General features: G+C 35.0%; 1 protein-coding gene across 1 annotated transcript in view; it reads left to right on the top strand.

Moving 5' to 3' along the window:
• Window positions 1–23,124, top strand: part of THSD7A (thrombospondin type 1 domain containing 7A) — a 281,816-nt gene extending 258,692 nt beyond the window's left edge. Inside the window, exons 22-30 of the mRNA XM_068674047.1 lie at window positions 4,074–4,191; window positions 5,869–6,014; window positions 6,571–6,745; window positions 8,486–8,659; window positions 9,630–9,725; window positions 13,528–13,610; window positions 13,943–14,153; window positions 17,585–17,672; window positions 19,265–23,124. Of these exons, the coding sequence (XP_068530148.1) occupies window positions 4,074–4,191; window positions 5,869–6,014; window positions 6,571–6,745; window positions 8,486–8,659; window positions 9,630–9,725; window positions 13,528–13,610; window positions 13,943–14,153; window positions 17,585–17,672; window positions 19,265–19,349 (1,176 nt within the window). The 3' untranslated portion in view covers window positions 19,350–23,124. The remainder of the gene's footprint in view (window positions 1–4,073; window positions 4,192–5,868; window positions 6,015–6,570; window positions 6,746–8,485; window positions 8,660–9,629; window positions 9,726–13,527; window positions 13,611–13,942; window positions 14,154–17,584; window positions 17,673–19,264) is intronic.
• Window positions 23,125–23,642: the final 518 nt, after the last annotated feature.

Here is a 23,642-nt window from a genome sequence, read left to right as displayed (position 1 = left end):
CTCAAAAACAACTTGCCATAAATGACTGGCAAACAGACATCACTGTGATACAATTTTATTTGCTCTGTTGATTTGCTAGATCATATAGAGATACATCTTCCTGCAGAAAGCTCTATGCGCACCCAAGTCAGACTGTTAAAGCTATTTATTGAATAATGGATTTGTAAGCAGTAGTACAGCAAGGTCAAAGGCTGAACCAATAACTGTGAGGAGTAAAACCTGTTAACCTGATTAACAAGAAAGCCAAGCTGTTCAGATCTTACCAGCCCCTTCATTCTAAAGATGTGAAAGTGAACTGTGCGACCTTCCAGGCCATGAGAAGAGAGTGCTGAAGAAATCAAAATGCGTGTACATACACCATGCACTTCTCAGTAATCTAATCACAGGCGGTCCTTCAGGTGTGTTTTGTTTGTTTTTGTTGTTGTTGTTGTTTTGTTTGTTAGGTTTTTTTTTTGCATTGTAAGGGTAATACAGAAATATTAAGCTCAAAGTAAGGTATGTGTGGTTAAAGGGACTTACGATAAGAGAAAGGTGAGATAATTTTGTAATGATTTAACTCATGAAATTTCCCTGGGCTATCATAGAAACTTATATTAGCTGTCTGAATAAAGCAGATATTTTGTTAAATTTATGTGTAGATACATTTATAGAATTAAGATTCTTGTCAATATATTCAAAGAAGGGAGATCACAGTAGCTAAAACTATTCTGATCCCTTTAAAAATGAAGGTCCCTGACTGCAATGTCTGACTTGCTTTATAATTTATGGTTCAAGAAACTAATAAAAGCCATATATTAAAAAACACCCTTCACACTGTCTTTTGACTATCACCCTTTTCAAGTACGACCATCTCCAGGACTAAAATTTCTTCTAAACTCCTGTGTTGTGGTTATTGCTTTCCTAATACATTTCATGTGATCTCATGTTTGTTTCAGTCAATCAGCTAAGAAGCTAGCCAGTCATCCTGATTAGTGCCAGGATAAATCAATTTCTAGAGCTTATTTCCAAGTCCTAGTTATGTTAACATACTTCTCTTCAAACTCTCAAGACAGAGTGATACTGCATTACTTGGTCTCTAGCTCCACAAAATTAGCACATGACAAGAACTCATTTTACCTTGAATACTTGAAAATAAAATCACCTAAAGCAAGCTGGCCCTGGTCATGTTTATAGGCTTATTTTTGTTCATTTACATGAAATTAAAGATCACAAAAGCCTGGAAAGAAGCAGTTTTATTTGTATTAGTAAGCAAATGAAAAACTTTTTGTTTTATTGACAAATAGTCTGCCTGTCAGATTACATGATTAACCTCCATCACAGGCTAATCTGCAGTGCCAAACAGTCCTAGAAACAAATATAGATGGTTTATGTGGATCACAGGGTTTATGGAACATGCTGGTCTGACAACTGGCTGCCCCTGGTGTGTATAACCAGGAGTACAGGATGCTCAGCACTGGCATTCAGTGTAACTCCAGTGTTTGCCATTCTCTAATCAGAAACCACAACTCATACAGAACTCATCCAGCAGCCCTTTCAGATAAGGGAACTACTGATCAATTTTCCAAATGTTTTCTCAGATGGATTTTGTAAGGTCTGCAAGGTGAACTCTGATCCTTCAAATGAAGGACGGAGAGGGATGAGAAAAGAATATGTGATTAATATCAAATTAGAGCCTGCAGATTGTTCCCCACGTCCACTTCAGCAGCATATCAACGTCTAAGATGTGCAAATGGCAGATCCCTAGGGGTAATCTGGCCTTTGACTTTCTCCTCTTCACCTCTGTTGGGCTTCTCCTTCTGTAGTTGCTAAAGTCCAGCTGAGAAGGCCAGTCCTAAAAGAGAGAAGTCATGTTTCTCTAATTGCCAGGAATGAATTCAGCAGGCTTTGAGCCTTTGCTCAGAAGATTTGACCCAAATGTCAAGACAACTTCAAAGACTATTCTCTGGTTTCCTAATTATCCAAATTACAGATTATCCAAAGGTTTAAGGTATTGACTTTATGCGACAGCTAGATAATCAAGGTTATACTGTGCTACAGAGAAAAGCCAAGGACTCGTTCTTTGATGTATAAAACAGAACAGAAGTCTAAAATCTAATTTGTCTCAATATAATGTAATACAAATGCAAATTTAAGACTTGGTGAGTCTGTCATGGTGAGGCATTTACAGTACTTGTGGTAGTTTATTTGTGGAGAATATGTTAATGTTGTGCCTAATTATTGCTCTGTGCTTGCATGTCGTAGGAAATTCTGGTTTTACTTCCTTTTTAAAGTCTTAACTGCTGGTTTTATGCCATTAACCTTTGCAGTCATTAAAATTAATAAGTTGTGAAGAGTCTAGTTTGCCTTTTTTTTTTTTTTTTTCCCTCTTCTCTAAAGTCATCTCCTTAGAGATATACACAGCTATCTGGGATTATGAAAGGTCTCAATGGTGATCAAGGTTCACTGGTGAGAGCCAGTGAAGAGGACAATCTTTTATGCTGGGAAGCTGCATATCTCTTCATATTGGCAGAACTGATTTTTTTTCACATTTTATATCATACACCTAATAATCAACATATTCTTTTAACTCATTCTGAAGCTGTTCAGGCTACAGAGATTGTTATTGTCATGCTAATATTTATGCCATCAGTTCTATTCCATTTTGCATTATATATTCTCATGTGTGTTAGCTGAAATCTCTCTTCCGCCTTGGATGGAGAAAATCTGCAGCACAGGAGTTTATAAGTGGCTTTACAAGGTCAGATCAAAGGCCCATGTAGCCCACTGTGCTGTATCTAAGCACAAACAGAACTATGTCTTTCCTGTGGGGACTGCATTATTTTATAAACAAGATTATGTTTGCTCAAGCACCTGTTTTCAGCTATTGGACTGTCCTCGCCAAATGTGTTTTCTCTTTGTTTAAACCTTCAGATTGCTCTACCATTAACTTTTTCAGTCTTTCTTGAGCTCTTAGAAACTTGTTGCATATGCAACATCTTTGACAAACAGACTATCAAATGTATACTCAACGTCCTCCTTTTGTTAGTTTTGAACCTGACTTCTGTCATCACTTGCTAAATAACGCTAATTTCAGAATAGCATTCTCTAGCACTAGGGGCAGCCTTGAACTAAATTTAGCTGTTAATAGCTTATACTTCAGTATTTTTATATTCCTAATTCAAAATACTTTAATGATACTTCACAAATTGTTTTGTCCTCTATCTATTCTATTGTCAGAGAATGTGGGGACTCCAACATGGCAAATGCAATTTAAGACAGGTCAGAGAGAAGCTTACTAACTGTGATCATTGACATTCAGACATCATCACACTCTGTACTGCCCTGCATCAGAAGTAGTGTGGTCAGCGTGACTAGGGAAGTGTTTGTCCCTTCATACATGGCACTGGTTAGATCACATCTCAAATATTGTGTTCAGTTTTGGGCCCCTTGCTACATGAAAGACATTGACTTGCTTGAGCATGTGCAGAGAAGAACAATGAAGCTGTTGAAGGGACCAGAAAACAAGGCTTATAAAGAGCAACTAAGAAAATTAAGGTTGTTCTGTCTGGAGAAGAGGAGGCTGAGGGGAGATCTCAACACTCTTTGCAATGATCTGAAAGGAGGTTGCAGTGAGGAGAGTGTCAGTCTCTTTTCTCAGGTGACAAGTGATAGGACACGAGAAAATGGTGTAAGGTGCACCAGAGGAAGTTTAGAATGGATATTGGAAAGAACTTCTTCCCGGAGAGGTGATCAAGCTTTGGAACAGGCTGCCCAGGGAAGTGGTGGAGTCCCCATCCCTGGAGGTATTAAAGAGATGTGTGGACATGGCACTAAGGGACATGAGTTAATGATGGGACTTGTTCAGTCAGGTTGGTGGCTGGACTTAATGATCTTAAAGATCTTTTCCCACCTAGATGATTTTATGATTCTATGAAATTAGATTCTAAATGTCCTAATTGCTTTACTTTTTATTTAGTAATGACTTCATATTTCCTTAAAGCTTATTTGTTTCAGATTCACCCTGTCCAGTGCATACACTGCACTGTTGACACAGACTGGATGTTACATGCTGACCATTGAATGTTTTCTTTTAGCTTGGTTTGGAGAAGACATGGCAAATGAATACATCTTGTGTGGTGGAATGTCCTGTAAACTGCCAGCTCTCTGACTGGTCATCTTGGTCTGAGTGCTCTCAGACATGTGGCCTTACAGGTCTGTATATATTTACAGAATATTTTAAAAACAGCTTTCTTTTTTTTCTTTTTTTTTTTTTTTCATTTTCTTTTCTTTTATTTGTTTTAAGTAAAAGAAGTAATATCTCTTTATGCAGAACTAGAAAATGTAGGTAGTTAGGGTAAATGATGGGGATCTAAATCAACCTTATTCATGGAAATATTGTTTTGATGAGATCATACTCAGGAGAATGAGAATTTGGCCTGAAGTAGTTTCTGACTCCAGGAACAAAGTGAGATATGGTGAATGATATATTGAGACCAAAAGAAACATTGAGGTAAATATTTTTATTTCTCAGGGAGTGAGAGGACAGGGTGTATGATTTCCTCTTGAATTTAACCAGTGGTGATTTTAGAACAACAAAACATGTAGAAGTACGTAGTGATTAGAAACGATAACTTCAAGATCCACAAAAAATATCATATTTTTAACACAAAACAAGAAGCAGGGGAGAGAGTTGCTTTCACAGTGATCACATTAATTTGATTTTTCCCAAATGTTGCTGATTAATATGCAAGTTTTTCAGTATGTATGCAATTCTAGTTATGGAGGAGTCTTGTTATTTATTTGTACTTATATGTATCAGAAGACTTAGAAGTACTGTTGTGCTAGGCAACTAAGATATACATACTGCTGAAATAGGAAGGAGGAAGCTCTGCTATGAAACCTCTTTATTCCACAACCTATCTGGAATCCTTATTGGACGTGTCCTTATTGGACGGTTAGCAGTGTATGGAATGCCATTTCAGCTACTAGGCTCAGAGTAAATCGATCTTCAAGGAAGAGCCTGAAGTATAAATATAGATAAGAAAATGGCAGTACTGTTATATTTTGTTCTCTTATCTATGCTATATTCCTTAGAAAAGGAAGTGATGTTACTGAGTGGGACTGTCATAGCAATTATTTTTCTGGGGAGCAACTGGGCATCCCCAGGGAGAAAGACATCCAGACTGCAGGAAGAGCTATGAAAGGCAGGAAAGGAAACAGAAACTCTGGCAAGGAAAGCACCAGCAGTGGAGAGGAGAAAGTGCTTACAGAGACAGGCAGGCATGAGGAAATGCTTCTTTGGAGCAGCAGGGGACAAAGTTTACTTAATCCTGCTGGTGTAGCCTATTATATTTTTTTTCTTTGGGGCTGAGTGAAGAGTCCTCGAACCACTGCAAAATCTTCATGGACGGACAGGGAAAATTGCTAACTGCTCCTTGGTGCTGGGATCCCACAGTTAAAAAAACATACAATTAGTATTGTGTTTTAACACAATATGTATTAACTCAGGGAAAAACAGGTGCAAACTCCAGATAAACAGTAAGAATATCCACAGAAGAACCACAAACCTTTACCTTCAGAAGTATTTTTCACAAGGCTTCTGAATTAGGAAATTCCTACTTTTGTTTGCTGTTACAGGAACAATCTGAAATCCTGATCAGACATCCTTCTTCATGCAGTACTGAATAAAAGGTGTCTATCTCAGAAAATATAAATCCATGTAACAAGCAAGAGCCAACACATTTGCTTTACAGTCTGATTTTTCAAATATGAAAAAATATATATATATATTATACAAACACAATGCTTTTCACCAACACAGAACCATCTTGAAGAACAAATCAATCTAATCATTTTGTTGTTATTTATATTGTTGTTTCTCATTTACAGGAAAAATGATCAGAAGAAGAACCATAAATCAACCATTTCAGGGTGATGGGAGGCCTTGTCCTTCTCAGATGGAGCAATTCAAACCTTGTCTAGTAAAACCTTGTTATCGATGGCAATATGGTCAATGGTCTGCATGCAAAGTAGAGGTAAAAGCCATAGGGGACTTTGAAGTTACAGAGCTTGTATAACCAGGCTCATTTGTGACAGGCTTGGATATCTGCTTCAAAGCAGTGTAACCAATTTGCCTCCATATCTCTTATACAAAAGGTGAAGGTTTATTCTTAGAGTTCATATTTGTCAACAGATAAAACAATGCCCTACAGATATTCAAAGTATGAAGGTAAACTTTGGTAGCTGCACAACATTTTTACTAGTAATCAAAATCCTTATAGTATAAAAGTATATCTGTGGAAATAGATAAGCATCCTTAGTGAAAAAGCCTCATACTAGAAGAAATCTCCACTTGAGATACTATTGTGGTTTCGATTTAAAAGCATAAGCTAGCTCAGTACTTTAAATAACAGTGGTAGCAGCAGAATATTTTTTTCGTTTCAAAAGTAAAGAACAATGCCTTTTTCCTACTCAAATGAATGTTTGAGTAGTATAGTTAGGCAAAAAAATAATAGGAGATAATGACACACAGACCAGTTTTAGTCTTTTGGCACTTTTCTCTGTCCAGCATCCATGTATTTCCTTCCACAGGATGCTCAGTGTGGAGAGGGGACACGAATGAGGAACATTTCCTGTGTGGTTTTTGACGGATCCACTGAAGATCTGGGCAAAGTAGTAGATGAGGAATTCTGTGGAGAAATAGAGCCTATTATAGATGGGAATAAGAAGATGGTGCTTGAGGAAACCTGCACTGTTCCTTGTCCAGGTAAGAAAGCTATTCAAATAAATGTTGTGTTTCAAGATTGGCTGGTATCCTTACTGTTATTGGTGCCTCAGTGAGCAACAGGAAATAAAATCCTTTTCATGTGCTTTACTGATTTGACTAATCCATCAAATGACCAATAGAATTACGGCTTAAAGACAATATATATATATATATATATATATATATTTAAATACCAGTTTTTAAATAATATAAAATGCATCTCAGCCACAGTTTGTAACTAATATGAATGTATTTTTTTCACAATAGTATTTTGAAATAAAACTCTTGAAGAAAGAATGCTGATATACAGCTACGTATTTGCTTTAAGCTTATAAGACCATATAACAGCTTTATTAACACTTTTAATGGTTGCTAAGAACACAATGTGTTTCATGGGTGTCTATGGAAATTAAGCTACGGAGTCTTATTTTATTTTTTTTTGTTTAAAGGGGCTTTTCCAAATGAAAGTAATATTTTGATCTCTGAGAAAATCTGAGTGTCTCTAGTACTTAAACTCTGCAGACCTGACATTCACTGTTACTGCATGTCAACTGAATCCCCTCCTACTGACCCTGCTACTGAGAAGGTTTAAGAGCCTATAGCACTATTTAATTTCTAGTAAAGCTCTTCCAGTTCATTTCAAATGCTTACTTGTAGAATTTTAAGTATATTTCTCTTGTTCAGCAGTGATTAGTGATGTGTCTTCAGAAGCAGTGATTAACTCCTTCAGTTTTAATGTAGCTAACATTCTGTTCCAGTACTACATTCTTGTCCTTTTGCAACTCTCTTCTTTCTCAGAACAATTTTCCAATTAATTTCAGATTCATTTTCAAATACAAAGTACTTAAAAAATGGAGAAGCTTCATACACTACATAGAATCTTTCATGTAGACTATACACAGCATTCCAACTGCATGATTTTCACATATTTCTACCTTTTAAATAAAAATTGGAAAAATAAAATGCTGTTATGCTTTGTTGTTAGTCAAATACATATACAAAAAAAATTGTTGCTTACTGCTTGATTTTAAATTTTGCTGAGCAGTAACCTGTTCTTCAACAATCTCACATTTAGCCAGTACAGATAACTGCCCTGTGGGGATGTGCTAATGATATGTTCCAACTAATGTTTCCAAAAATCACTACTTGCTTTCCTATTATGCATACATCAGTTCTTCAATTATTCATTTCTTCACATGCTTTCCTAATGTTAGCAAATAAAATACCTTCATTAATCAGGCATCTGGTCAACACAGTACTGATTGTATCTGTCATCAGTGTAATGCAAGGTAGCATGAATTTTTAATAGCTCTTTCACTGAAATAATGAGAACTAAGAGGTTTATTTATGAGTCTGTGTACAGTCTAGTTCCATTTTATACTGCAGTTTTAACAAAATGGTCTTTTTATGTTCTTCCTAAGATCTTCTTTAATGTTCTTTAGCCAAACTCACTAATTTATTTCACCAGTAGAATTTTATTTTTCAGTTTTATGCTATAACATCCTGCATCTCTCCATAGCATGAAATAGGCAGAATAGACACTTTAATTGCTTTCCCTTTTCCTTTTTGTATAAGTCATTTTTAAAAATAGGAATGAAAGCAACTAAAGTGGGAAAATTAATAAAAGGTTTTGAGGATTTGGTCTTTTTTTTTTTTTTTTTTTTTTTCTAAGACATACTCATTGCCAAAACCTCTTCACATATTGGTTACTTTTCACCTTATAAAATTACTGCTTGACAGGGGACTGTTATTTGAGAGAGTGGTCAGAATGGAGCCTTTGTCAGCTAACCTGTGTTAATGGTGAGGATCTCGGCTTTGGAGGGATACAAGTCCGATCTCGAGCAGTCATCATTCAGGAGTTAGAGAATCAGCATCTCTGTCCAGAACAGGCTTTGGAAACAAGACCATGCAATGGTAAGCACCAAAATACACATAAGACCATCACCCTTCCTGTAAGAAAAAAAAAATACAGAGCTACAGCAAGTTTGTTTTCTTTCTGCTGAGGTTATCAAAATTAGGAAAACATGGGAAATTATGGGAACAGAGAAATGCACTCAATTTTTTTGTTTTCCAAACAGAAAAACTTATGTTAACTATCACGTTTCCACTTTAACCACTGTTATTTTTGATCCTTTTTTAATAATGAAATATCTTTGTATGGTTTGGGGGGAAAAAAATAATAATTGCCTTATCTTCTTGATAACTTCCTAATAAAAAAAAGGTCTTTTGAGTTTTGATGCATAACCAAATTTAGAATTCTGTTTACCCTTTGAATTTTTGTTAATCACATAACAGTGACTTTAGAAAGTATCCACCATACTGCTGGTTCTGGAAAAAGTATCTAAGAAAAATCATTTCCTGTCCATTGAGATGCTAGACATATAGAGCAAAAAAGAATTTTATAAGTGAGCTCAGGTACATAAAGATTTAAGACTTCTTGTTTTATCCCAGAGAGGTGTACAGCAGAGCAGAGATGTGAAGCCAGATACAGCCCAGCCTACTTTACTATTCACTGGAGCAGTGACCGAAGCTCAGCTTACCAGGAAAGAAATCTGACTCTTAAATGGCTCTTGCACAACAGATGGGACACAACCATTACAATGTCTGGAAATGTCTGTTTTACCCATTAACTGAATTGGGTTTACTCCACATACAGTGTAATGAACATTATAGTTAGTGTCCAGAAGATGTCTGGTCTATCAGGTTATGTATCCAGTATGTGCAGACCTCCATGTGTACAGTGTACCTTTCTAAGTTTCTGGGTGAGGGAAGGTCCCTGTAAAAAGCATTAAATTTAACACATTTGGTCTACTGATGAGTGTGGCCAGTGGTAGCCTAAAACATTATCACCAACTTTCTTGAAAAGTAGATGTTCTCTTTGTAGATGGCCAGTGCTATGAATACAAATGGATGGCTAGCCCATGGAAGGGATCTTCTCGAACTGTGTGGTGCCAAAGATCAGATGGATTAAACGTCACAGGTAACTTCATTTTATATATACACAAAACCCTGGAAAACAAGTGGATAACTCTTTTGTTTCCAATGAATGAAAGAAGAATCTGCTAAAAACACTCATTCTTGATATATGAATCAATGTACTGTTGTTGAATCTTTATATTTTTCCATACTAAAGATGTCAGTTATCTTCCAGAATTATACAGCATGTAATGGTAAAAGTAAATACAAATGTTGTTTTCTATATTGGACCTGAAATATTTTATATTGTATATTTTTACAAGTCATTTACATGCATCTAAATTTAGGGTTTCACATTTCAAGACCTACAACAAACAGAACTTTTACACAATGCATATACAAATGCAGAGAGAGAAAGAAAGCTTGATAATATCAGGCATATATCATATACCTCCTTATAATTACAAAATAACAGATTTTAATAAATATGCTGATATAAATTTATTACTTTACATTAATGACATAAATGTTTGGCAGGATAGTTCCATAGACAGCTCTTAGATGTAGTTACTTTTTATACAAGCCAAAGTACAAAACACGATAAATAAAGAATGACTGAGGTCTCTGAATTCAATAAAATCTTCATACACATTTATTTTTCAGAATTAGGGTTTTATTTAATGAGAGTTATGCATTTGTTGTTTAAATAGCTTTGATATCAACCAAGGTGATTGATTGTAAGTACATCCTCAATTCCAGCTATTGTCAGGTCAGTCAAAGAGGCTGAGCTCTAATGGATGGACTGCCAATACCATACTTCTTAATGATGGAATTCACTGCAAAAATCTGTTTTGTCACTAGAAATAAAGCATTTGTATTATTTTTACAAGGTGTTGAAATAAGAGTTGATAGCCAAAAGTCTCTTTTGCAAGTGTCACCTTGTGCTGCAAAAATACTAAATGCATCGCACTGCATAAACAGGGCATTATTTATGTACCTTAATTGCTTGCTGCTTGGCTATGATGCTTATATGGTAAGTTAAACTTTAAGTCAGAATTTTTTTTTAGAATAATATGTGATATTATGTATTAAATGTCCTATAGAACTTCAGAATAAATAGCATCTTGAAGATTATGGCTCTGAAATGTTAAAAAGCAGAATATATTTATAAATCACAGTCAGTCACATATAAATAATAGTTAGTTCTCATGTGACTGAATACAGCCACATGATAAATTCCAGGAAATAGAAGTGTATGAATTTGTGTTACTGACAGATTTTTCATGATTCTCTCCTTTATAAGCATAAATAACTGGGTAAGTGGAACACATTCTTCTGTACTGTAAGTTCCATGAGTTTAGCAGTATTTAATTTAGTATTTAATATAGCCTCATCATTATTTTCTGATTTAAACATTTTTTTATTCTTCAAAATTCTTTTAATAAAAATGATAACCTGGCATTTATAAAACACAGCCATATATGAAAAATAGGAAATATAATAATAATAACAACAACAATAATAATAATACGTTACTCTTAGTTACCAAAGGAATATTATATCAGACTAACAAGGATATGGAAATAGCTTATTTACTAAGGAAAAGTAGTAGCTTTAGTTTATTTAGAATATCAGAGAAATATTTGATGAGCTATCTTGTGCATTTATAGTGGTCAGTTTTAAAGAGTTGAAATTACAGAACATATAACAAACTATCAGAAAGACAGATTGTAACAGATTAAAACTGAGAAGAGAATGGCTGGTTGCAGGGGTAAGTTAACCTGCTCAGTCCAAAGTCTTACCTTATAAATTTAATTAAATGGCCCAAGGCATAGTTATAAAATATTTGAGAATATGTTCACCCCAGAGGAGGACTATAATATTATATGAAAAAGGTGGAAATACTATAAGAATGAGTAATAAAATAAGCTAAACATTATTAAGAAAAAGTACTAGTTCATATTCTTGCTTTCTGCAGTTGGTGGGACCTTAGCAGAATACTATGAATATCTTGATCATCCGTTTTCAGAAAAAGTGTTCAGAGAGAAACAGATGGGAAGAGGGAAAAAGATGGGAAGATCCTCTACTTTGGAACGTACTTCATAGCTTTTTGTGTTAACAATAGGAACAAAAAACTGCCATAACTACATAGATGGAAAAAAGGATCTGAGAACCATACTAAATCCTCACAGGACTTCCTAGGCAGACAAATCTAGGTTCTATATTGTGTTCCTCTTTACCTTTTTTTTTTTTTTTTTTTTTTTTTTTTTTTTTTTTTTTTTCCTGTATGTTTTTAAAGCTATAGTACCTTTCTGATTTGAAATGAAGACAAGTGGAAAATTCCAGAAACTGTGATCATCTGTTTCCATACAATGCAAAATATATTTCTGTTATATTCTTGATTGTTTTCAAACAAATCACTTAGGTATGATGTTCTGTGAGAACTTTTCTGAATTAAGTATATAATTGTTAAGCAGGTTGTAAATACACATTTGTGTTTTTTTGTTTGTTTTTGAAAATGCTTTGTATAAACTGCAATATTTAAGAGATCAAATTAACAGGTACACATACATGATTGATTTAGATAGAAGTTACTTATTTTGATCTAGAATCAACACATTACTTAGATGACTGTTCTTTACTGCCTTATTGTTGTGCATCTGGCTTTAAGATAGTGTATTTTAGACATTATTATTTTGCTGGTATTTTAATGCCTTTATTTATTTATTGTATAATATTACTGTGCTGAATAGTTCTTTTTTACTTGAAGGTGTTGTTTCCCATGGGCGATGAAGCAACTCTTTCCTTCTTCAGCTTGCTTGGATGACTGATATTTTATTACATAGATGCTCACAGGCATGTGATTTGTATGCTAGGATGTACAATTTTCCTTTCTGGGTGTGGGAAAAACTTATGTCAGCCAGCAGTTTACTTTGTTCTTCATCAGCCATCCTGTTAACACTTGGGTCTATGTAACCACATCTAACTGCATCTGCTATGGTTGTGACCTATCCCAGCTATCAGGATTTCATTATCATATCACACCAGTATAAAAAGGCAATTAATTTGGGAGATGCAGAATAAATTGTCCCATTGTAGTATAAACGTTAAAGTACGTAATACGTATTCCTCTTCTGAAAGACAGAAGGAAACCCAGGTACATTCAAAGTGATTCTAAATATATTTTTAAGTCATTCTGGCTGAAATGATAATGAAAGCCTGATTGTGTGCATTGGTCCATAACAATAACTGCACTGTACATAAAGATGTAGCTATGAGAATTAGAATACTACAAAAAGGAAGAAAGTCTGCAAACAGCTATATCAGTACCATAGCATTCAGCGTGTGTTCTTTCTTTCTGAAAAAGCTCTCTTAGACTAGCATGGCTTCATAAGAGGCAAAGCATGTGTAAAAGTGAGTAATGAGGAGCATCATAAAACAGGTATCCATTCATAAACTGGATGAGTATTTTGTTTTCAGTTTGATAGGCAAATATAAAAATAAAAGATACCCTTTCATTTTGGCACAGTTTTAATATGATAGTTTTAAGGAGGGACCTAGGAAACAAAAATGTTTCCCCGAGCACAAAACATTTAAACTTTTCTGAGCAACAGCAAATGAACAAAGGGGAAAAAAAAAAGTTCAGTTGCCAAATATTAGTTCTCTAAAATGCACATGAGTGGAAATAAATATGCTGTATCCTTACTCTACCAATAAAATATTTCACCTAGGATTAAGAGTAGGACTCTTAAATTCAAATTAGTAATAAAATGGTAATCCATGACATACTGTAGCAAATAATGACATCAGTAATTTCATCAGTGGAGAGGTGTTACCATGTCAAAATATGATTTTCTGTCCTACAGGGGGCTGTTTAGTGATGCGCCAACCAGATGCTGACAGGTCATGTAATCCACCGTGCAGTCAACCCCACGCTTACTGCAGTGAGGTATGTGCTACTGCATTGGAGCATTAAACACCCCCATGAGGGCTTCCCACACCCTGCATTTTAAAGATTGCGCCAATAAAAAGTATTTTCAGAGATTCTGCTAATCGTTATTTGTTAAAATCAACCTCAGACCAATTTCCACCTTTCAATTAAATGCTGAATAATCTCTGTTGATTTGGTGCCATGCTGCATAAAAATATATGAAGAGGTACTCTCCAGGCTAACAGTCATCAAAACAGTCTTCTCTTCCAGTCATCCATGTTGTTATGCCTTATAGCTCACAGGAAACTGTGTTTTTCTGCTACACAGTGTAAAACACTTGTTCCCTACAGACTAGAACGTGCAGTTGTGAAGATGGATACACTGAAGTAATGTCCTCTGATGGCACACTCGAACAGTGCACTCTCATCCCGGTGGTGGTGATCCCCACCATGGAGGACAAAAAGGGAGATGTGAAAACCAGTCGAGCTGTGAACCCTACCCAGCCCTCCAGTAACCAGTCAGGACGAGGAAGGACCTGGTTTCTACAGCCTTTTGGGCCAGGTGAAGTCATGCAATGAGCAGTTCATAATGCTAACTACTGCTGCAGGGCCTGGCATTTACATTTTTGTGGTGCCAAGGAAGGAAACAAAAATCCTTAAATGTTCATTTAAGAAGACGGGCATCTGCCTTGACTGAAAACAGAGGAAGAGCCATAAGTAAATCTCTACCCTTCTCTGCTACCCCTTCAATATATTTAATGACATCTTGTATTACAGAACATTTATTTTAATCCCTGCTACTTAAAATTCACAGAGTCTATTTGAAATTAGAAAGTTGTTGATTTCAAAAGTGCAAGACAGGATACTAGGTTATGCTATCATAATAATGCTGTTGAAAAAGGAGTGAGGAGGTGCTGAAATCTGTAGAGGATAAGGGCTGCTTGAAGTTTGCTGTCGTGCCATGAATTGCAGGGAAACAATCAGTATAGGTATGGTAATGCTTTTCTTCCATATCCATATCTAAACCAATTAATGTTAGACAAAAGCTGGCCATAATCTTGATATTTAGCATAGACACGCTCTAAATCACTATAGGCAACATTTGCTCATATGGTTGACTGTGTTCTTCAGAGCTGAGCAAGCACTTGAGTGGTAAGAAATATATTGACAGTTATCCCATTAAAAAATACTTGATAAAGTCCATCATGTAATCAAATTTCAGTAAGTATTTTCTGATACTAACACTGATATAAATAAAACTTTCATAAAATATAAATTACATAGAGCTAAATATCCTTCCACACTTGTGTCTTTGTATTTATTTCATACTGAAACTTTTGTGAATGTTTGAATTCTGAAGATTGAAAACAGCATCTTTACATGCATAATCCCTAAAATGCTGCAAGTAGAGAACTGCAGCAATACTTCCAATAGGGAGATTAAATCATGTTTGGGTTAGAAGTACTTCAGTTAGGTCCCATTAGTCCTAGTAATATTGACTGCTTTTTGTACTGTGATACTATATTTGATACCTGCGATAAAATGGTCTTTACTCCAGCTAGTTAGTACTTTAATCCACAATAAAAAAGAAAACTGAACGTTTCTGGTCCTCCTGTAAAAAAGTAACATCTTACCAAATACGCTATTTTTTTATTCACTCTAGCTAACTCCACTTAAAAATGCCATAGGGTGGACTGTAGCAGTAGGAGTGCTGACAATAACCAAATGTCAGATAGTTGCCTTTAACTGCGTAGAACGAGGATGCTCATGTCACCTAACACATGTTTTTTGGAACAAGAAATGGTGACAGATTTCATGAAACCTCACCAATTTTCCAGTAATTCCTGGTTTGAGTTAGGAAGGAGATGAGACATAGCTCAGCTCATATATAAACAACAGTACTAAATAGAACTAATACCTCCAGTGAAGGTATGAGCAAATGTGTAAGACAGTAAACGTTTGGCACTTCAGACAAGTTTTACACTTGATTGTTTCCATTCCAGGCTTAGGTAATTATGAAAAGGTTTTGGTTTACTCTACTGTGATTATTCCTCTTCTTGCAGTTACTAAGTCTAGGTTTAGAATAGTCTTAAATAGTTTTAAAGTCTTTCGCACTCTTTAACATATTACATTTCAGTTCCAGAAAGGAAGGTATTTAGACTGTCCTTGGTCTGTGCTGATATATTACCCAAAGCAGATGAGTTTGAGACACCCATTCCCTCATACACTTAGAAATAATCCATCCCAGGGGAATTGAGAGTGCCTGGGTTCGATGCATGTGCTTGCATAATATGAATGATCTCATTAACAGAGTTCCCTGTTTTGACAAAATTAAATAAATCTATACACAAGATAATGTCAGTCTCCTTTCAAGGAGATAATACAAGCATACAAACAGAATACATGTTAAAACAAACAAACCCAGAACAACCCCAAACCCATTACATTTACCAATGGAAATAAACCAAGGAGGGAAGAAAATTACCTATTTAGAAGTACTGAAGTCTAAATTCCTCTTATTCCTACTATCATATCATTGGATATATCAGGTCAAATCTATTGTTTAATCCATCTTTAATGGATCAGTTATTTCCATTATATGAGTTATAATGTTATTAATTTGATGAGTATAATGAAGCTAAAATGTTTTATATTAATCTTAACCAAGTTGTTCATGACTGTTAGAGAACAGAAAGCCTGAAATTAACTGCACAGCAATAGAGGTGAATACTGAATGAATACCTATGAATACTGTGAATCTGAACAAAACCAGTCTGCATGACTTTTGTTCTTATTAAATTGCAGAAACATCAGCTGCATTGGTTATGTCTTTTTTGGTTCTACAGAGGTATCAGGAAGCAATAAGTATTTGGTCAGAAAAAGAGTAGCTGTGTTTGCTTACTGTGATATTGCAAATATACACATGGCTTCATGAAATAATGATTTTGCCCCTTGCAAATGAAATACTTCAGCTTTTAATGGAATTTTCAAGGCAATGCAACAAGGCTAGCAAGTCCCATGTAAAAGCATATTTTCAAAAAGCAGTTTAGCAGCGTGTAAAATTAGTCGTATAAAAGTGGGGAGTCAAACAGCATGCTCTAACCTTGGGTTGCTCATTTGGGCTTCAGAAAGGGAAAAAAAAAAAAAAAAAAAAAAAAAAAAGAAAAGACAGACAAAGTCACAGGATTCTTCCCTTAGATTTCCAAGGATAAGCATCTAGGATCAAGGCAAACAGGAGAGTGGGATGTATACCTCAGCCTGCAGAGACATCATGTCCAAAATACAAACTGCACAGGCAGCACATAAATACGGTCCTTGTTAGAAACAGACTGTTGCTCTATTTCTGAGCATGGGTTGTCCTTTTTGGTAATGTTTGGCTTGTTCTGTGAGGGGAAGTTGTATAACAACAAAACTTGCATTTGGTATAGGAAGAAATTGAAAAATTATTACTTTCTGCTTTAGTGAAAATTGTGTATGTGCAGCTAAGATTTTGATGAGGTAAAACAAGCATTAAACATATTTTAAAATGTAAAATTAAATAGCTACAAGAATGAAAATAGCAGACAAACTATTTCCAGAGGTAGAATGGAAAGTGTTGTTAAAAGCATAAATGATCTCTAGGCTGACATGCTGCATTGCCATCCTGCTGAAGGAATTGCCTGTTACCACTGGGCCCAGGGACTGGGTTCCTCGGGTCTCTCACTTGCTGCCACACTGCCTCTGCCCCACATCTCAGCTCCGTTTGGATTTTCCAGACTTCAGCTGAAAAGCAGAACAGAAGTACACAGAGAAGCTATTGCTCAGTTGTTTAATAGTATTAAGATATAATTGCTTGTGAAGACATTTATTTTGGATTATAATTTAATAGTATTAAGCTATAATTGCTTGTGAAGACATTTATTTTGGATTATAAAAGTATTTCTATACCATATCAGAACTAATAATTCAACAAGACTAACTCAAACACTACTGACTAACATTCATTCCTTTTAGATGGGAGGCTGAAGACCTGGGTTTATGGTGTAGCTGCTGGTGCATTTGTTTTACTCATCTTTATTGTTTCTATGATCTATCTAGCCTGGTGAGTTCTTTAATTATTTACAAGCAAGCAGTCCCACACAGACTGTAATGCAAGCATTTATATATGCAGTTGTAGCAACTGCAGAGTCTTCTGTGAACTGCGATGTTTAAATTCCCATGTTCTTTTGTCCAAGCTGAGGTTCATGGGCTCTGATTGTAGCCCAGATGATGGATAAACTGACAGACTGTCTTGAGGTCAGGAGAACTTCTTGCAAATATGTCATATCTTAGTGTATAGCTTATTTTTGCTTAGTTTATCTCTGTTAAGAATGACTGTACTGTGTCCATGATAATTTCATTGTAGCTGTATCAGAAAGTGCAGAGAAAAATAGCAAGAAGGAAATTTAATAACCAGGCAAGTCTGATTTGATATTTGACAGGATATAGAGATATACAACCACAATAAGGCTGGAAGTTTTCTCATGTGTTTTTCATAGATGAAATCATATTCTGTTGAAAATCTTATTGGCTGAGCAAGTGAATTTTTTTTTTTTTTTTTTTTTTTTTTTGCAAAAGCAAGTAATTTTTGAGAATGCTCACCCTGAAGTTTTTTGATCCTGTTTGGAATTTCTGATTCAAATGACTGTAAAGGTAGAAGGTGAGAGAAGTATGGTCTTAGACACCGGGCTCTTGGCTGTACTGCATAGGCAGCATTTGGGGGACTTCTGGATTTATTTTTTTTTTAGTAAATGTTCCCCCAAATCTCACTTATCTGTAAGTAAGGAAGACAATATTGTATTTTCTGAGGGAAAGAAAATCCATTAGCCTACAGCTCCACTGCAGATTTGTCAGAATGAGGCCACTGCAATCCCATATTTTGGAAACAATGGTTTTGATTTGAGCAGTCTGATATAGCTGAGATAAACTTTTTGGAAAACAATGAGGATGCAGAGGCCCGATTTAAAGAAATGCTTGTAGTATTGTCTAAAATAAGGCAAGAACTATAGCTCACATAATCTAACTAAAGATAAAATGCATTTATTACACATTTTTCTTTGGCTTGGTGACTTTTTAAAACTATGGTAAATGTATTGGAAATATTGCTGGATTAAAATCAAATTCAAAGCTAGACAAGGAAGGATTATGGCTCAAAACCATATCCCTTCTATTTGAGAATTGAGATTTTTAAAATCTAGAATTACCTTTAGTTACTCTAGAGAGTATAATGACATAAAACTAATTACAAGATGAAACTTTAAGGAGGAAACCCTTGATATGACAAGAGAACTTAAGATTTGAATCACTTAATTTATAAGAACCTGATTGCCGCTTTGATACATGACCAAATATTGCTCTGGGCTTTTCTGAAAACTGTCTGATCTTGCACAATTATGTGCCAAGGATTTCATCAAAGTCATGTCAGCACCCTAACAACCTGTTTCTGGACAACTGAGCTTTGAATTAGGTGTTGCTTTGAGTTGATAAAGAGATAATTGCTGATCCAAGTGAAGGTTTTAGGTATGTAGCTTTTACAACTGAACAACCAAATGCATTATCTTAAAATGACACAGTCATCTTTCATTTAAAAATGAAATCCATCATTTCTATGTCATCAGTTTCTTGTTCTATTTACAAATTATCTTATTGTTTCAGCAAAAAGCCAAAGAAGCCTCAGAGAAGGCAGAACAACCGACTGAAACCATTAACCTTGGCTTATGATGGAGATGCAGATATGTAAAATATAACTTCTCATGGTGACAAATGGAGTCTTAATTATTGGATTGGAATCAGAAGGTATCCAAAGCCACAGGGATTTTCTATGGAGTGGATTAAGTGTTTTGAATTCTTTTTTTTTTTTTCTTTCTTTTTGGTAACTGCGCCACGGAGAAAGACAGGTGGATTTCATAATGTCTATGGATATTCAAGGTATTATTGCTTTACTTTAGACCATCAGCACTGAGAAATCTGGCAGAATTATGTTAATAGACACTGCAGTTGGAGATTTTTGTGGTCTTTCCTCAATCTTACAAGCTATAAGCACCGCTTCTGTCTCCAGAATACTGTAGCTGACATTGTATTAACAGTTGAAAGCCCCTGCAACATTAACCAAGTATAATCAGTACGCATGAAGACTTTGTACCAAGCTGTCTATGACTCTTTATATTCAAGCATAACATATATACTCAGTTGAACCATATGTATTACTCTACCAGATTATATACTTGTTAAAGAGCATTTTAGTGCTTAATATAAAATTAACTTTTAACTGAGACTAACCCACGAGCAAGTTCAACAGTCTGGCAGTTGATGATAACTTGTGTTAACCTGCATTTCAGAGGGCAAAGACTCACTTGCAAAATTCTGTCCCGTTATCACTCCAAAGTATAAAGGCCTCATGTATACATCCAGAAAGGAGGCGTTCTCAGATTTTCTAGCAGTTGCTGTCTGGAAAAAAAGAATACCCATTGTAAATGTTACAATACGTTTCTACTTTCTCTAACTCAAACTGTTGCCTGCATCTTTTTTGCTACATGTAAGGCAATTTTTTGCACTATATTAGTGCAGCATGATATGCACTTAACTAGTATTGCCATAGAAACCGCCTCTTTTCAGAAAGGATGATGATGTATCTTGTGCAAGGAGTGTCAAGTAGACTGGTCTTGAATCCTGAAGAGAGTAGCGTTCAGTTTGGACTGCGACTGGATGGAATCGGCTAAAGACGTGTACTGCATACACCATGTCTCGTCACAGCGGCCATTTGTAGTCTATGTCATGGCAGTAATACAAGTGTCTAGTTTCTTGCCCCATCTACCTATACAAGTATAGAGTGTCCTGCTGGTTTCTAATTGTACTTTGAAGGCTGTTTATGACTAGATTTTTTATATTTGTTAACTTTGTTAGAAAAAGAAAGAAAAAGAAAAGCAGTTGCCCTCTAATCTTGAGTGACATACTTACTGTCTAAAAAGATATTCTGATTGTTTGTTCAACTAAAAGAAAAAGGTTATGCTTTTTTTTCTTTCACTAATGACAGCATTTTCACTGTTGCTGACAGTGCAATACTCAGAGCCCTTTTTTTTTTTTTTTTTTTGTCTTTTCTAATTAGGATAATTGGATAGACTCTTTTAATTATTCAGTTAAACTCTTGAGTGTACTGACAAGTAAACAGTAAGATAGTAGTTTTGCCATTTTAATAGTCATAACTTTTTTTAAAACTCCGGCAGTATAAAAGCTCACTGTTAACCTCTCCCATGCTTATGGCATTTCAGTGTTACGCTTCTGACAGGAAGCTTATTGACTTGCCACTGTATCTACATGCCTGTTACAGATGTGATTCATGACCTGAGAAGGGTTATTCTCATAAAATGGCTTCTGTGTGTAGCCTGACGTAAACATATAAGTGACTGTGCCACTATTAAGCAATACGATTACAAAATTTTATCAGGCAACCTGTCAAAAATAATTTTTATGTAAAGCTCAGTATTAGGTTCTCAGGTCTTTTTTATAACCTAAACCATTTCTGCCTACTCATCGCACTATGTACTCAAGAAGCACCAGTCTTTGCACACTGAATAAAACTGTAGCTTTGCAAACTTTGGCCAGTATTCACTGAAATCAATGACAACTCTCATTTATGTCAATAGATAACATCAATCTTTAAAATTACCTACTTTTATTCCATATAGAACCAATGTTAATTTTGTGCAATGTCCAAGAAAAAGTATGGCCCTACTTTAACTTAGCTAACTTACATTACCAGTGTGGTGTTACTGTAAAAAGAAAATGATCTTACTGCCACTGCATAAGTACTTCTCTGAATGGGAATAATAAGCAGAGAGGAATGATAGTAAAAATCTTTTGTACATGTTTATTTTCTCATTTTACACCTTGAACCACAGCTGGTGAAGTGCCATGGCCCCCTACCTCAGCAGTGGTTCATTCACATATGTGTTGCAGAACTGGGGGCTTCAGTCTTACATTTCTCTGTAAAGATCCATAGGAAAGAAAAAAAGAAAAACAAATCTTCATGTATTTAATTATTTCAGCATTCCTGAGTAGGAAACAAGAAAAAACTGTTTGATTCCTATTTTATCAGACATGCAAAAAAATAAGATGAAAAAGTTGTAAAGTTTTAAAGAATGGTTAAAATGTGGAAACAAAAAGCTTAATCATGATTTCTGTACTTTAAAAGTCTGATTTTGTGTTGTCAAATGGTATTGAACTAATAGTGAATTGAGGGAACAGGGTTTCTTTCATTGGCAATGAGACAACTTTATGCATTATACAGGCTGGTTTTAGCAGAAGCTGTTGCCTAGTTTTTACCTTGAAGATTTCTATGCCCAAAATCTAAGTTAGTAAAATGAAGCTAAAGGCATACCTGTTTCTCCCTAAATAGTACTTAAAAATAAAGAAAGGGATAGGAGTTTATTTAAATATGTTTGGCCTTTGCAATCCATGCAAGTATTTTAGGATGCATCACATTTTATATCTGATCAGCGAATTTTGCTGATGCACATCTGCATCATACTAGTGCTGCATTTAAAATATATAGTGCATTTTTTATCTCTATTATTTATGAACAAAGTGCACAGAAACTTGAAGCCAGAATGGCTTCCCTCTTTATCAAGAAAAAAAAAAAAGGCTATAAAGAGGGCTGAAATTGTATGTAAAGCTAGAAGTTGCAAAGGTGACTAAGCCCCTTAGCACTGACACAGAAATAAATAGGTGAGTTATCAGTACAGAATGAAAAGCAATTTGCTTTAAAAATCAGAGTGTTTCTACAAATCCAGTGCCTAAAGCAGCCACTACCGTAGATTGTTAGTTTGTGAAAGTAACGTTTCCAGTGATCAAATAAATCATTCAGAAAATAGCAAAGTAGACATTTTCCTGTTGATGTGGTGGTTTGTATTTTCCTTTTTAAATCTGTAGTTTCTAGATTGCTGTGTCTGCTTTGAGTCCTGGAGCAGTTCCTTTTTGAAGCTTTGGTGCAACTGCACAAGCTTGTTTATATTTAGTATAAAGTATCCATTTTGAAGCTCCCTTCCTCCTGCCAAAATGTAATTAAGTTTGTTTTCCAGTATTACAATCGGAAGAGACCAATTTAAAAACTCTGTGTATAAATCACTGTATAATATACCTTGAATTAAATGGAAATCTGTCTTTTTACCTTTATGTAAATTGTGGTCACCCAAAGTTAAGAGTTTATTTTGCCTAACTTAATTTACTTGAATATTTATTTTGTAGAACAAGGAGGCAGCTGTCTGAGGAATGTTTACTTTTTTTTTTTTGTTATTGTTGATTTGTAAATTGTGTAATGCATTTTTATTTTTTAAATTATATACATTTCTTTTTTAAAGCACAAAATGTTTACGTACAACTGCAGATTTGTGTATATTGTCACTAAGCTTTATTCAGTTAATACAGATGACATGAAAATGTAACAAGTCTTACATTTTCATCTGGGTTATTTTTACATAACTGATGTATTGCTGACAATAAATATAAACACAAAATCATTTCGTGTCTTTTTTTTTTTTTTTTTTTTTTTTTAGTGGATGAAGTATACTGTTCTGGGATAGAGCAACAATAAAAGCCATCCAAAAAGCCAAGATATGACCACCTTTTAAATAGTTCTATTTTTTTGAAAGAAGTTGGTAAAGTACTTTCTTTAAAATAGTATTTATCTTAAAAAAGAAAGAAAAATACTTTCTGATATACGATCAAAACCCATTCCTGCAGTCCTTGTTCACATAAAAGTTTACAATGCATATTTACTTGATCAATATATGTATATCCAATAAATCAATAGTATATATTTACATGCCAGTTCATGGACTTCAGTCCAGTTTTATTAATTACCTCCCCAGTAACTCTTTCATGCTAACCCTAAACAGGTTTCAACCCAACTTTGAGAGCACACAACTCTGATTTTAGAGGCATTTCAGAATTTCCAAAAGTTCCTACATTATTTTCTTTTGCTGGAATCTACAGTAAAATAACAGAAGCATTAGAAATTGTCTTTCCATCTGCAATT

This window comes from Anas acuta, chromosome 2 (genome assembly GCF_963932015.1).
Source record: "Anas acuta chromosome 2, bAnaAcu1.1, whole genome shotgun sequence".
Lineage (NCBI taxonomy): Eukaryota > Metazoa > Chordata > Aves > Anseriformes > Anatidae > Anas > Anas acuta.
This window is presented reverse-complemented; position numbering and strand designations above follow the sequence as displayed.